This window comes from Anas acuta, chromosome 2, assembly GCF_963932015.1.
Source record: "Anas acuta chromosome 2, bAnaAcu1.1, whole genome shotgun sequence".
NCBI lineage: Eukaryota > Metazoa > Chordata > Aves > Anseriformes > Anatidae > Anas > Anas acuta.
This window is the reverse complement of record NC_088980.1, coordinates 121242647-121257442: the sequence shown is the minus strand read 5'-3', so window position 1 is coordinate 121257442 and position 14796 is coordinate 121242647. Positions and strand designations below refer to the sequence as shown.

Sequence of the window (14796 nt, the reverse complement as noted above, 5' to 3'; positions counted from 1 at the left end):
GGGTCCCGCCCGCCGCCATTTCCACCCCTCGCTTCAGCCCGCGGCCGGGCCCCGCCACCAGGACTACACTTCCCAGCGTGCCCCGCGGCGCAGGGAGCGAGGGGCGGGGCGGCGGCTGTAAGGAGCCGGGCGCCCCAGCGGCTCCGAGCCGTTGGTTCCGAGGTGCGCGGCGGGCGATGGGGCTCTGTGCCGGCTGCTCCCCGCTGCTGGTTGCCACCTTCCTCCTCCTCATCCTCCTCCTCCAGCTTCGCTCTGCCTCCTCCGCCGCCTTGCCCGGCCGCCAGAGCGAGCCCAACGAGAGGCCCATCGTCGGTAAGGGGCGTTGTGGGGTGGGGGGTACCTCACGACGCAGCCATAGCGCTGTGCTTGCAGCCTCCTCAGGTGCCTCCCGAAGCTGACGTGAAATTTCGCGGTTTGCTACAATTTTGTTAAATTGTGGGTAACTTAGTTAAGATAAGTCGTAGTACTTACCTAAAACGGGGAAGCCGGGTAAAACGCGTTCACCTGACACCCTGTGGCGAGGCATTGCGATTGATGCCCCGTTGCCTCACTATGCACAGGTCTTCCAGGAAACAAAGGTATCAATCCTTGTAACGTGGCATATCAAAAACTAAACTGGTTTCTCTTTCAGAGCACAACATTTGTGTGAAATGTTCTCTATAACGCTGGTTTTCGTTCTTGGACCTTTTAGGGGTGCTGGCACAGGAATGTCACTTCAACAAGTTCCAGCAGTTTGGGAATTCGTATATTGCAGCTTCTTACGTGAAGTTTTTAGAGTCTGCTGGTGCCCGAGTTGTCCCACTAAGGTAGGTTTTTATGTCCTTGCAAATGGTTAATAATCCTGTAACATGAGGGCATTAGAGGCACCTGAAGGTAGTTCGGCTGATTTTTTGAGTGCTAAGTGCTTGTCAAAGACCATTTCAAGATGCCATAATTTACAAGGTATTTTAGAAAGCAAAGTAAGGGAAAACTGGAACATATAATTTTTATTTTTCTTACCAAAATGTATTAATTTTTTCGTTTTTTTTAACCTGTAAAATTACTCAGTAGTTCACATTAGTGTTTTTTTCCAAGTTAGCTATGTTCAGTCTAGCGTATTTTGCCTTAAAAACACATGTATCTAGATAAATAAGACTATCTTTTGACGCATTCTGTAGTCCTAGAATCTGACTAGTGAAGAAAGAACTACTATCAGTAGTTCTTCAAGAAATCTAAAGCCAGTTTGGCTCCAAGTATGGTCACTAACACCATGTTGTATAATATTTTGATTGCTGTGTAAAATGTAGCAAAGTAAGTAAAAAAGTGACAATATTTCATAGCTAACAGTTAACTGCAAAGTAGTAAATGTGCTATTGTCCAATGTTAAAATGACCTTTATACAAAGTTAAAGGTAATACTATTGAGGCCGCAAAGAAAAAAAAATACTAAACACAATAGAATGTATAAAGGCACCAGTGGAGTGCCTGAATTATAAGCCAGTGTTCCTCATGTAGCTGGCGAAAGTTTCAGAATGGTTGCTGACTGAAAGCTGTATCAATAACACATTGAACCAAGGCTTCCAATTCTTTCAACAAAGTTAGATGCCATAAAGCTGACCACTTTGAATATACCCAGTGTACCAGTTCTACATGAGTGTAGGCATCATATTGTTTTGCTGGTGCTGAGGTTGTTCTCACCTTTCTACTTCTCAGCTTTACCTTTGCTGAAGAATGGGTGTGACTAGCTGTTTGCAGTTCTTGGAATCAATCTGAAACTGGAGTTGCCAGTCTGCAGGAAATAATAACTACGCCATTTACGTAAATGCTAAATTTAATGAGTGGTTGCGAAGGGGTCTCAGACTACCTAATTCTGAACTGTACTTGACAGGGACCTAGTCTCAGTTGTGTGGATTCTCAGTCTCTACTGAGCTGATTCACGTGAAATGTTTCATTTGAACTGGGACGATTGTATTCTAAATGTTTAAAGCATGCTTTCTATGTATTTTCTATGCCCCTTGCTTCAGTTCAATAACTAAGATATTTTTGTGATTAAATACATATATTTCATGTGTTCTGTAACTATTTTTTGGTGTTTCAGATTAAATCTTTCAGATGAAGTATATGATAAAATATTCCACTCTATTAACGGGTAAGTTTTGAGCACTATCTTTCTGTTGAAATATATGATAATTCCTGTTTTGAGATCTGGCATATCTTCAAGGATATTGTCTTCTACTCTTTTGGAAGGTTGTGCTGAGTGTTGCAGATGGGTAAATCTGTTCTAAGATGGAGTACTGTTTCATCCCACATAAGTCTGCTGCATTTCCTTCCTTTTGGAGCATGTCAGTTAATCTGCAACACCGTCAGAATTCGTTTTAGCACTCTCCAGTGCTTGCCTGCAAGTACACAAAAGTGGCACGATAGAGGTTAACAATTGTTTTTTACTTTACTAGTGAAGTAGGTCACTTCCTCTTTGTTATATTTTTTTTCCCTTACCCTCATATGAGTGATCACCTTAATTTTGAATTGTAATAGCGCTTACTGGGTGTGTCGTCAGTCTTAGTCTTCCCTTCCCAGACCTTCCCATCCCTTCCCATCCTCTCCGTATTTCCTCTATTGTGAAAGCTTCTGATTTCCAGTCTTTATTATCCTGTCTCTTTGGGTTCCTTCTCTCCTGCTTCTCTAATGGCCCATCTTGCCAGGTGTGGTTCTGTGGCTTAGATCTCTGTTAGACAAATGTATTTTAACTTCTCAGCTGACCTACAACCATTATCCACCCAAGTGTTTTTCCTGAGTTTTTAAATATCAGATAATGTGATCTAGTTCAACACGCATTTAATTGTGGACTTAGCAAAGTCAAAACCTTTTAGGTTTGCCTTAAGCTAACAGTGCATTTCAGAAGAGTTAAACCAGCTGGTGCTACATTTCAGTAGCTTGGTTGTGTTTGATCCCCTAGCATGTGATTGGGCTACTTGTAGGCATGAGATGAACATCTTAAACCATGAGTATTTTCATTAAGCTTATGCATATAACAGAATGTTAATCAATGTGAGTAAAACCTGCATGTTTAGATTTGTGGCTGTCTGGGGAGATCAGTCTTATACAGCACACCCTATACATTAAGATGCGGGTCTTTACACTGTTTTGGTGAAAACAAGTGTATGACAGCTATGCTTTCTCCCCTGTGTCTTCTCATAGTGGAGACAAAATGAGTAATTTCATCCTTTTTTTTTTTTGTGACTGTCACCCTCTCTTTCATTGCCAGACGGATTGTAACCTGTGGAATCTCCTCTTTATTCTACTTCCCACCTCCATCAATGCACGAGGTGGTATTAGGCAAATAGATCCAGTTCCGTTATCCTTCTGTCTTTGCAGTGACTGGCAGTTGGGTCTGTGCTATGTAGGTGGGTAAGGATGATCTATGTTTCCTCTTGTTGCCCTCCACTGTCACCTAATGGCTTCCACAATACAGTTGTCTATAACGAATAAGAGAGAGGACTTGCTATACTGTGGAAGCTTATAAGAAAGAGTCACCACTGACTTTTCTGACTAGATCCCTGCTGTCCCTAATTGAAGGTTAGATATCCATCTATAGGCTTCTGAAATCTAGGTGTCCTCATCTAGACCTGAATCCTACCCCTAAAACCACTGTCAAACTTTTCTCTGTGTATGCTGCCCAGGTTTTAGTTTGATCACCATCACTCATTGTTGCTAATCAGATTCTTGGATGTTGCCTTTCAGGATACTTTTTCCAGGAGGTGGCGTGGATCTTAAGACTTCAGAATATTCCAGGGTTGCTAAGATATTTTACCGCAAGGCATTAGAGGTAATTACTAGGGAACAGTCTGTTCTTGTTATTGTCACTTCTTAGAGATCAAAATGACAGGGAAGCTTGTATTCTCAGTTTCCCACTGGCGTACAGTGTGTTAACTGTAAGCCAAATAATAAGTAGCTTATTGCTAGCTTCTGCTTAAAAAAATCATTTCATAGCTTAAGATTCAGACACCCGATGCCCTTTCCTGTTATGTGTTGTGTCATTGTCTTAAAATCCGATTTCTTGGGGTGGGTACACTATCATTTATTCATTATAACTGGGACTTTGTTGCTGTTTGGAACCTGCAATAAAATAACAACGCCTTCCAAAAGCACAGGGTGTTCAGTGGCATTAAACATTGAACAAAATTATAAAAAATTTAAAGGTAACTACATTTATGTTCACTTAAAGTTTAGACTTTGAAGGAATTCTAGAGAGACTCTCAAATAATCTGATTTACAGTAATATAACATTAAGGCTTCCCTTAACATATATGCTACAGCTAGTGAAAGACCTTTGTTCTTACTTACCTGTAAGTAGATTTAAATACATATTTGGAGGTTCATATGAAAGATGTACATGAGATAATCATAAGAGTTTTTATTTATTTATTTTAAGATAATAACATATTTTGAAGTAAAATTTTATCTTGTAAGTGCATTGTGGACAGGAATGGAGATTCACTGAGCTTTATACTCAACCCCTGTGATTTCTGAAGGATCTTCTGTATTCAGGTTGAATAAAAAAATGCAAATTTTCTTCACTTTTTCTTCTTTACTGGCTTTATTTAATTTTATTTTCAGCTGATGTTGATTACAATTGTTGCAGAAGTCATAGCTCAGAAAACTTTGCCCAATTCTAGAGCCCATTGAGAGTAGTGCTTAAACTACTAGCACAGTAGGAGGCATTCACTGGCAGTGAGAAATTTCTTTCTGCTCTGGCTGCTGACTTTAGCATGCAAGGAAAGTGAAAAGAATAGGAATTTCTGTTCAGTCTTCTTCCTGTAAATCTTCAGTACTTTTTATTTTGTTGCTTTTTATTTTGAAGGCTAATGATAAAGGAGATTATTTCCCAATATGGGGGACGTGCCTTGGACACGAAGAACTGACATATCTCACAAGCAACAAAGTTTTACTCGTTAATACCAAGACAACTGGTTTGGCACTTCCTTTGAACTTTACCTCAGGTGAGAAATTCATGTCTGAGTTTTGCTGAGAAGTAATGGAGAGGTGTTGTGGTTTTGTTTGTAATAAACACACATGAATGTTTGGGAGGTTTCTGAAGACTGTCTTAAGTACTTTCTTAATATGTTGCTATGACTCTTTATGAAGGCAGTGCAACTCTATGACTTCTAAGGAAGAGATGTGAGTACTTGAAACCAACAGCAATCAGCAAAAAACAGAGTTGTGGCTCCATGAGTCATTTGATCATTTGTACCTACAAAAATAATGTGTGTTTAGGTCCCTTTTTGTTACTGAGCTGGACAAAATTCACAGTCCCAAAGCATATCAGACTTGGAGAGCAAGTGCATTTAAATTTTTCACCTTGCATCTTTCCTACTGATGAATATTTGCATTGCTGTCTCACTTGAACAGTATTGAAATCAGAGAGGGTCCTGAAAGTAGAGCTGTGCCACTCAGTAACACTGGTTGAACGTTGAGTCTTGTTATACTTCATGTGACTTTATCCTTTTGTGAGTAATCCACGTGTAGTCCATGCAGTATTCATGAATTCTGGCAATTGTAGCCACGCTGAACGGAAAGGTCACTGAACTGAGTGGCAAAGAATTATGCTTATCTGTGGGAACTTAGGTGATAAAGTTGGGTTTTCTCTAGGTCAAGACTGGAAGACAGTGGTAACATCATACTTGAAACCTGTTGGGAGTTACTTCACTGACTTTTTTTCCCCTTGCAGTATATTGTTAAATCAGAAAGTTATACCACAGAAACAAAAAAGGTTGCTTTAATGTAGTGTTTTATTAAATAGGTCTCTTTCTATTCAGTAACAGACAATCTGTTAGCAATTTGAGTAATGGACAGTATCTTTTTTTTCTCTTTGTGACAGCTGCAAAAGACAGTAGGTTGTTCAAGAATCTTCCTAAGGATTTATTACGTGCACTTGCTAACGAGCCATTGACATCAAACTTTCATAGATGGAGCCTCTCCATGGAGGTATTTAATCATTTTATTTCATTAACACAAATGTATTCTCTCTGTTAAAATTAGAAGTAAGTAAACAGATAACGCACCTTTATTTTCTTTCCTCCTTATTGCAGAATTTCACAAAGAATGAAAAGCTTCATAAATTCTACAATGTTCTGACCACTAACACTGATGGTAAAGTGGAATATATATCTACCATGGAAGGTAGGAAAACAAATTTCCTTTGTATGCTATGATTGTAAGAGAGTATTTCTTCAGAGGTGTCAGTTTATGCTAATTTGTAGAGCAAGCTTACCGTTAGAATAACAGGGTGAGTGCCGACCCTGTATGTGCTGACTGTGAGGAACATACAGTTTACAGACAGAATTTATCTTTTGAGTACATATCCTTGAGCCTAACTGCTTACTTCTTTTGCCCACTGTTCCCCTTCCATATATGCTGTTGCAATTTAGCAATATTGCAGTGCTGTGATACGAAGTGTACAGCACTCATCTTGTAGCAGTTTAACCCCTCCATAGTGCAGCATGCCTCTGTTGTATCTTGCTTGCTATCTGCCTCTTTATGCTTGTGTTCCTGTGTGATGCTTTATTCTGTGTACTGTATGAGAACAATTCATGGTACTGAGATATAACAGCGGTACCCCTCATTACTTTGACAGCAATACTGGTAATTGTTCTCCAAAAACCTTTTGCGCTGGGTTGTATATGTTCTGCACCACACTTTCTCAGCTCAAGAAACAAGTTAGCTCATTAGAGGGTAGTTTATTTTGAATAGTATACTGCTAGCAGCTTTACAATAAGGCCCAGCTGTCAGCCTATGGGATTCTTCTGTATGGCATGCTGGCAGTCCTCCAGAAGAGAAGAGTAACAGTTTGATCAGAAGACCTAGTTAGGCTAATAAGATACGTATCCAGTGTCTGCAAGCAGTTTATCACTGAGCAGTCTTCAGCTGCTATGCTTCTATTCTTTTTTTTTTTTTTTTATATGAAAGTTAAGGACTGGCTTCCCCTGGCACAGAGCAGATGGGAGCTGCCACTGTATTGACTGGGCCTTCAAGGGGATCCTAAGACTTGGATCTGTTTTGACTTGCTCTCTAAGCTTTTGTGAAGCTGTTGATAAGTCAGATATATTTGTAGGTTGTCCTTTGAGTTAGTTTTGCAGTAAGATTTAGCACATCACTCTTAAGGCATAGATCTTGCTTAGATCGTTCTTTGATGAAAAATGTGTTTGTTGCAGCATACAAATACCCAATTTATAGTGTCCAGTGGCATCCGGAAAAAAGTCCTTTTGAATGGAAGAAATCAACAGGCATTCCACATTCCTCATCGGCTGTAAGGGCTGCATATTACATAGCTGACTTCTTCGTTAATGAAGGTAAAAAGTTTATTGTTTATAAATATCAAATTTTAGAGTGAAGAAGACTCTTTCAATTACCTCTTGCTGCTTTCTGAAAAGTTTAAACTACAAGCTTTGTAGACTTACAAAACACAAGGGGTACTAGAAATAGAAAGGTTTTGTAAAAGTGACATCAAAATGCCAGTCATTCTTGCAGAAGTAGTCTCTCTTTTCAGTAGACTGGGCTAAGACTAAAAGTCTTGTCTGTGCTGTGATTTTTCTACCATTTTGAATGGTCTCTGTAACATCTTATCCTGCCTGGCACAAAGACATTAAAATGGAAAAAAATGCTCCATTCATAATTCCACATACTTCCTCAGTTCTGAACTGAGGAAAGTTGTTGAAAGTATTTTCTAACCGGAATACCAAGTTTATAAATGCTGCTTGGACTCAGTATACAGATGTGTCAGGGGGCGCAACATAGTGCGTATAGTATATAACTGCAGGACGGCATTTTGAGGAAGTTTCTGAATGTTCACTGAGCTTCTAGTTTATTTCATTATACACAAAGATATTGAAAGTAACTAATGTACGAAATTTTGATAATTTATTGTACTTTTTTTTTTTCAGTATAAGTGAGTGATGCAGAAATGCAGAAGTATTTGAAGCAATCAAACTTGCTTTATTCTTTTATCTGTACCTCCTAAACCATTCCAATGAAATGGTATTTTCAGATACTAAACTGGTGATACATACAATTGTCTCAGCTAATTGACTGGGAACATAAACAATAGCCTAAGTGAGTTAGGATTCCAGATTTCATTTCTCATCAAAAGAGCCACCATATCGGAGAAATCGGACAGTGATTTAAAGAAGTGCAATATGTGCTGACCTGGTCAGTGAGAATGTAGAAATAAAAGTTATATGTTGTACAAGTTTAAGGCTGTTTCCTTGCATTATATAGTTCTACATTGCTTTGTGAAAAGATGATAAAATAATGTAAAATTCCATATTGGTATCCATAAGCTTCACATATTTATGAATTTTAGTAGTGTGCTTATGGGATAAATAGGGTAAAGTGTAAAATTAATCCAATTTTTCTTATGCTATGTTCTAATATTGCACTGCAATTCTTATAGCTCTGTTTGCTACATTCTGTAGTACCTATCTACATACTGTGTTACAGGCAGAAGTAAGCTTGCTCTAGCCATTATCCAAGTAAATGTGGCAAAATTCAGTGCCAACTATTCTCATAAGTCCTGCAGCACATGTGAGTTTGTTCATTTGTGTACATGTATGCGCACACATAGTTGGCTTGTATGCAGTACCACACTGAAATGTAACCAGCTTTTGGACGTGCTGGACTTTTAATTCTAGCAGAGCAAACTGGTGTCAGCTAGCTGCGTGTGTCTAGCCTCCGCCTCATATCAAACCAAAAGTTCCTCTTAATTATCTCCCCTGTCTGTGTACAGCTACTTCTACTATTTCATATCTTAATGTTGTGATGGGTAGTTGATATTTTCAGCTAACATAAAGCAGAGTGTCTTCCTTAACTTTGAAAATTAAACCTTGGGGCAGAAAAGTATAAACTGTTTTAAACTGGCAAAAATATACTTTTCTATGATTTATTTATTTATTTTTAATAACTAAACTAATATAATTTTTATATTCACCTATTAATTTTGTGTAGAGTTGCCAATGTGACCAAATAGAGCAGGATTCATTTTTTATTGTCCTCACCAACACAGGCCACGTTAGGCTGATACTCTGATACATTTCTTCCAGTATTATGAGTGCTGGTATCTTTGGTAGATACTGACAGTACCTCATGAATAAATCTTGTTGTGTAGTCTTGGTTTTAAATGAGCAATTAATTTTTCTCCCTCTTCAGTAATAAAATACTGTTGTAACCAGCTTTCTGAATCTGTATCTTCACAGTTCTCCGTATATTAGTTACTGTGATTCTGTTTGCTGTTACGCTACACAGAATAGTTTTGCCAAGAAAGATACTGTCAAGGCTGATAACAGTAACGTGATGTGTACTTTTAAAATGTTTTACAGCACGGAAGAGCCTGCACCGTTTCCCCAGTGAAGATGAGGAAAGAAAAGAATTGATTTATAATTATACTCCAATTTATACAGGAACGTTTTCTTCATTTCAGCAAGCCTATTTTTTTGATTGAGTGTCTTGTCAGAGGTGCCGCATTGCTATTTATAAATGGAATTATTTGCCTGCATTGCATAATTAAGCTGATATAGTGCAGTGCACGTGATAGAAAGCCGGACCAGTTCTCTTCCTTTACAGTGACTTATTCTGTGTTTCTTCTGCACTACGGGACCGCTAATCTGAAAATTTACGTTCTACACCATAATAGTTGTCTTGGATCACACTTTAATGCGAACTACAGAAAAATGCATTTTTTTCCTACGGGGAAGGTATCTTGATTGTGCTGATGAATTTGAACAATTTCAGGTTTAGTACAGGGAAAAATATTATATTCTTATATTGCAAAATATGGGGTTTATCTCTGTAAAACGTGGACTATGATAGCACTACAGATTTAAGGTGTATTCCTTACTAAAATGTTGTCCTCTTCAAATGATTTAGTGAACAAGACTTTGGATCTTGGGCCTGTCACACATGTGTATGTAACCAAGTTCTTGACAGTGACTAGTTTGTCATTTGAAAAATTGTCCAAAATAAGCATGATAGCAAGGAGACACAAAAAGGATGTGTTATATCCACTTTGTGAAACTCTCCATTGTGCATTCAATTCTATGTTCAGAGAGCTCATACCTTGTGAGGTCTACATAAATATGAAGATGTAGTGTAAATTAGGCATTGCAAATTTCAGATAAGTAAGTGTGGAGGGTGTAGTTTTGTGCTGCTTTCACTTTCTTTTCTTCTCAAATTCCATTTTATATATGTTCCAAGAATCTGTTTGACAGTACCTAGAATCAGCAGGCAGAGGTGAGGTACAGACTTCTCTTTGTAAGTAAAAGAATGTAAAACTAACTTTTGCTTTAAATACTCTAACTTTTCCTGTAGTTACTTAGTAGAATTCTCACTTTTAATCTGAGATAGTTTTCCATTGACTCAGTGGAGACAGTAGTTTCTTTCTGTCTTGTTGGATAGTTAGTATATCTGGAATTCAGTAAAAGGATGAATGTGTATAAGAAACCTACTAATGTTGACATAATGTGATAATAGCAGTTGCATTCAGTACAGTACAATATTTTTGTGGTGTTTGTTTGATTTTTGCTTTGCTACGTGGGTAGTTTAAATCTTGTTCAGTTGTTTTGTTTAACATTCAGAAATTTACCAAGACAATCAGCTATAATTCTTTATTGCACAGCTTCCAAATCCTGTTAACGTCAGTGGGGATTTGGAATTCATGAAAAATTGGGGTTTATACCTCAACTCTGTATCATAGTACGTTACACTCTCAAGTACCACTTGAAAGTCAGGTACACTTCTCAGGTAAAGGGCACTCTAACTTATTCTTTATAATGAAACAACGTCATAAGACAGAGAAAATGTGAAATGTATTAATTAAAATAGTAGTCACAGTTAATGTTTCCTTATACTAGAAAGACGCTGCTGGGTAACCACAAGCTTAAACATGTGATACTGTGGATTTCTATGCTTGTCAGATCAGCCAAATTCAGTAAATCTCTTTTTCATATGGGTGATTTTATCATGTTAACTATATTATCTGATTCCTGAGTAGAACCAGTGTAAAGAGATAATCATGCTCTACAGCTGCATATAAGTACAGCAGCTAATCATAGGCTCTCAGAATGGCTCAGGCTGCCTTCAAGATCATCTAGTTCCACCTGCACTGCCATGGGCAGAGATGCCACCCACTAGCTCAGGTTGCCCAGGGCCTCATCCAACCTGGTCTAGTCTATCCAGCTAAGATACTTATGAAACAAGTCCAGCCACCTATTTCTTAGTCAGGTTGAGTTCTTCGGAATACCTCTGAGAACTTGCCTAAGTAAGAGGGGCGGGATTTAGCCTTAAAAATAGGGACCGACCTTAGAAGTCAGATGTCTGCTAACTGCAATGGGAGTAATTAGTTCCTAAGTGTGCAACTTTAAGGAATATTGTGTGTAATATGATGAAAGAGAGTAGTATATTTATTATGAATTTGTATTTGTCTTTTCTTTATATCCTTTATCTTGTAAAGCCTTTTTGATGGTGGCAGTGATTTTTCTATGATACTTGAAATAAAATATATTCAAGCAGATGTGTATTTTTGTTCTTTGAGGTACCACAGATAAAGCATTAACATTGATTGGCCTTTTTTCCCCTCCATCTATGTCTGTTTTCAAGGCAATGCATTTTTATGATTTTCATAAAATTTTTCTGAACATTCTGTGACAGTCATAATTCAGGAGTCTACTCTAACTTACATGCATGTCCACTCGGTGTGGTTTTGGGAACCATTTCTCTGTTGAGATGGTGAAAGTGAGGGAGCTGTCTATGTCAACTTAGTCCAAGAAGGTATGCAGTCATTATTCTCTTTCCTTCTGCCTCTTGGCATTATAGCTAGAGTATCCAGGATCAGAATGTTTGCCTGCTTACTTGCTAAATTTTTAGTCGCTTCGTTTCTGCAAAAGTGATGCCCTTATGCTGTGTGTTGCTTCTATGCAGTCACAAAGCTGGTAGGCATGATGGCTAGTGATTTGCACTTTTGTTTAGTGGTAACTTTATGATAGTCAGATAGGAGGCAAACAAGGGAAAGCTGAAATAGCTGAATGAGCTACTGATTTGGGGAAATTTTTGTGGAAAATGCAAGTGATTAACTATGTTGAAGGTTATTGTCCATCAGAAGTAGATAAGGCTTGTGTGATCCAAGACAGAGTTAAAAGCTTTTGATTTAGAGCGTTGCCTAGAAGAAAAACCAAACAGGGCTACTAGGGAAGGTGGCAGAACAGCTGGCACGATGGCCTTCTTAGGAGGAGCACTTCGGTAAGGAAAGCAGAACTTTGTCACTTGTTCAGTGACAATAGCTTGGGTCAGCCACAGTCTGAAGGCTGCTAGACAAGTCCTTAGTGACATGGCAGGTCCAAGGCCAAGCCAGAAAGACATCAGCAAGTTAGGGTCAGGACAAGTGAGTTCCATGGCCAGGCACAGGTGTATCTACAGCACAGTTCAGGCAGGGCCCAGAGCCTGAGTTTAAATACACTGAAATGTAGCTGCTGAGCCAGGCATAGAAGCTTTCTACAAAGCTGCTCACAGCTCCTTCTTGCACAGGCCTTTCACAGCAATCTGATCCTAAGTGTCATTGGGCATAGGCAACCTAACCCCTGTAAAGGTGAGAAGGGCTTGTTGAGCTGTTGGGTGCTCTCAAAGTCCTGAAACTCCAGAGCTGTAAGCAAAGCAACCGCTATGTTCAGTGAAATATGAGCCTCTGTCTGTTCGTGTATGTGGCATCTTCCACCAAGTTCTCTATTCAAAAATGAGATATAGGCACCCAGCAGAGGGTTTGAAATTGTTTTTAGGAACTTTCAGTAAACCTCTTACTGCTCTAAGTGATTACAAGATTTACAACATGGTTTTTAATTTCTCAGAAATTATAACAGGTAGTTTTCAGGATTAATGCTGGAGAGAAGGCTGGCCATACTCTCATTTTATTCAGAGTATAGTTTATAAGCCTAATCATCTTGCTTACTGCTATGTGGGGAAAGCGTCCACCGATCAGTAAAGTAACCTCTAATATAATCTGGCAGATTATATTCAAACACTTTCAGAAAAATTTGAACTGGTTTTCTCTTTGTAGTATTTCTTTTTTACCACTAGATGGCCCACGTGAACTAGTAGTTCAATTTCTTACTCAGCCGAGGTGGTCTGTCTAAAGTTTTAAGCGTTATGCTGAATAGGGTGCTTATTGTGTTGTGGTATTTACATATGTACTAGGATACATATTGTATTGTGGTACCTACATATGTACCAGGATTTTGTGCATGTGGAGGAAGATGGAAGGAGACAGACTAAGACAGAAGCCTTAGGGGCATGACTGGCCAGATTGGCAGGGCAGGAGAAGAGAAGGAGAGGGTACAAGAGCATAGAATTATTTGAGCTGGGATTAAATCATAATTCCAGTGAATATTTAAAACATTTGAGCATTAGCCGGAGGTGATTAGAATGAAATCCCAATTTTCAGGTGATGGTTCTTCCCCTACAGCTACAGCGTCTGTCTTGGTTCCTTTTTCTATGAATAAGAAATGAACTCATGCAAAACAGAAGAGTTTAGGCAGGAGTCTGTGAGAACCTGAGCTCAGAAAATCGTTGCCTGGGAGGTGGAAAAGACCGTTTTGAATTCCTTCAGGTAAGGAAGAAATTACAGGGAAGAAACATTGAGTAGGTGATCTAAATACTGAATAAAAGAGTAAGATGATCCTAACTCATAAGATGCTTTCTGGGCTAAAAACAAAACAATAAAAAATAAAGAAACAAAACCCACAAACCACCACTGACCAGCTCTGTGAATTTACCTACCAAGATTGTGAATCCAAAGCAGATCAGTGTCCAAGTACCTAGAGGAGCTGGCCATGACCCCATTCCCACTTCAGCACTGAGTATCTTGGTTACAGACTAATTTTTAACAGTTTTCAATTCATCATCAGAGCACCCTATTCATTGCTGTGGTTGCCACTCAGATAAAAGATACGGAAAGCTAGACTGTACTGTACTTTTGTGCACATTTCCCTAAAAAATTAGTAATGTATTAGGGATGTGATTAATTTTTTTTTTCATCAAACAGTGAGAAAGGTATGGGGAAGTCTTGAAAAAGCAGGAAAACCAGCAATGAGTAGTTTCCTAGTTGTATCATCCCTGCATTGCCCTTTTATGAGGCAAAGGTCCTGGGGGAGAAAAATAGCGTGTGGTCAGACAGTAGAGAGTACATGCCAACATATACTCAAGAATGTTTGTGTTTGTGGTAAGAGGGTATATGCAAGATGATTTCACAGTCGCTTCTATCATGGTAATTAATTTCATTATTTAAATTTGCCTTTTTTTTTTTCTTTTCTTCTTTGCAGTTCAGTTACATGTATCTGGTGGTGGTGCTAGCATAAAAGCTATGGAACCTGGCTAGTATTCAAATTCCATTAAGGTTCAAATTATTTTGGTTTGAGTGCTTACATGGAAGACAGATTGACAGATACAGTGAGGTGATTGATTACCTTCTCTTGCTAGCCTTGTGTCTTTCCCCAGGGCAGGTCTTTTTCCTACTCTAGTGCTTATTTATAGGACAAATAGTGAAGAGTATCTTCCCCAGGGCCACCTGTCGATCAGGATACTATTCCAGCTTTCATCACTTCCTCATAATGTTTACAACTATTTTGTGATGTAGACAGTATGTTTTAAGAGCTGACTTTCCATATAAGTTCTTATATAACCAAAAATTTCCAAGAACCATTCACCACAAAAATCCAAATCATCTAAAACCAGCTGTCACTATTTGAAAGAGCTCTTGAACATGGCAACAACTGAACTTAAG

General features: G+C 38.6%; 1 protein-coding gene across 1 annotated transcript; it reads left to right on the top strand.

The window, feature by feature from the left end:
• Positions 1 to 87: 87 nt before the first annotated feature.
• On the top strand, positions 88 to 11538 carry GGH (gamma-glutamyl hydrolase). Its single transcript, XM_068671975.1, has 9 exons — positions 88 to 312; positions 692 to 806; positions 2077 to 2127; positions 3720 to 3804; positions 4840 to 4978; positions 5857 to 5963; positions 6068 to 6158; positions 7190 to 7327; positions 9350 to 11538. The coding sequence occupies exons 1-9, from the start codon at positions 177 to 179 to the stop codon at positions 9469 to 9471; spliced, it is 984 nt and encodes a 327-aa protein (XP_068528076.1). The 5' UTR covers positions 88 to 176; the 3' UTR covers positions 9472 to 11538.
• The last annotated feature ends 3258 nt before the right edge of the window (positions 11539 to 14796 follow it).

What these genes read in the sequence shown, in the direction of transcription:
- GGH (XM_068671975.1), top strand. Translation starts at nt 177, where the DNA reads ATGGGGCTCTGTGCCGGCTGCTCCCCGCTGCTGGTTGCCACCTTCCTC. An exon ending in CAACGAGAGGCCCATCGTCG is followed by an intron (nt 313 to 691) that starts GTAAGGGGCGTT and finishes TGGACCTTTTAG; the next exon opens with GGGTGCTGGCACAGGAATGT. An exon ending in TCCTTTGAACTTTACCTCAG is followed by an intron (nt 4,979 to 5,856) that starts GTGAGAAATTCA and finishes TCTTTGTGACAG; the next exon opens with CTGCAAAAGACAGTAGGTTG.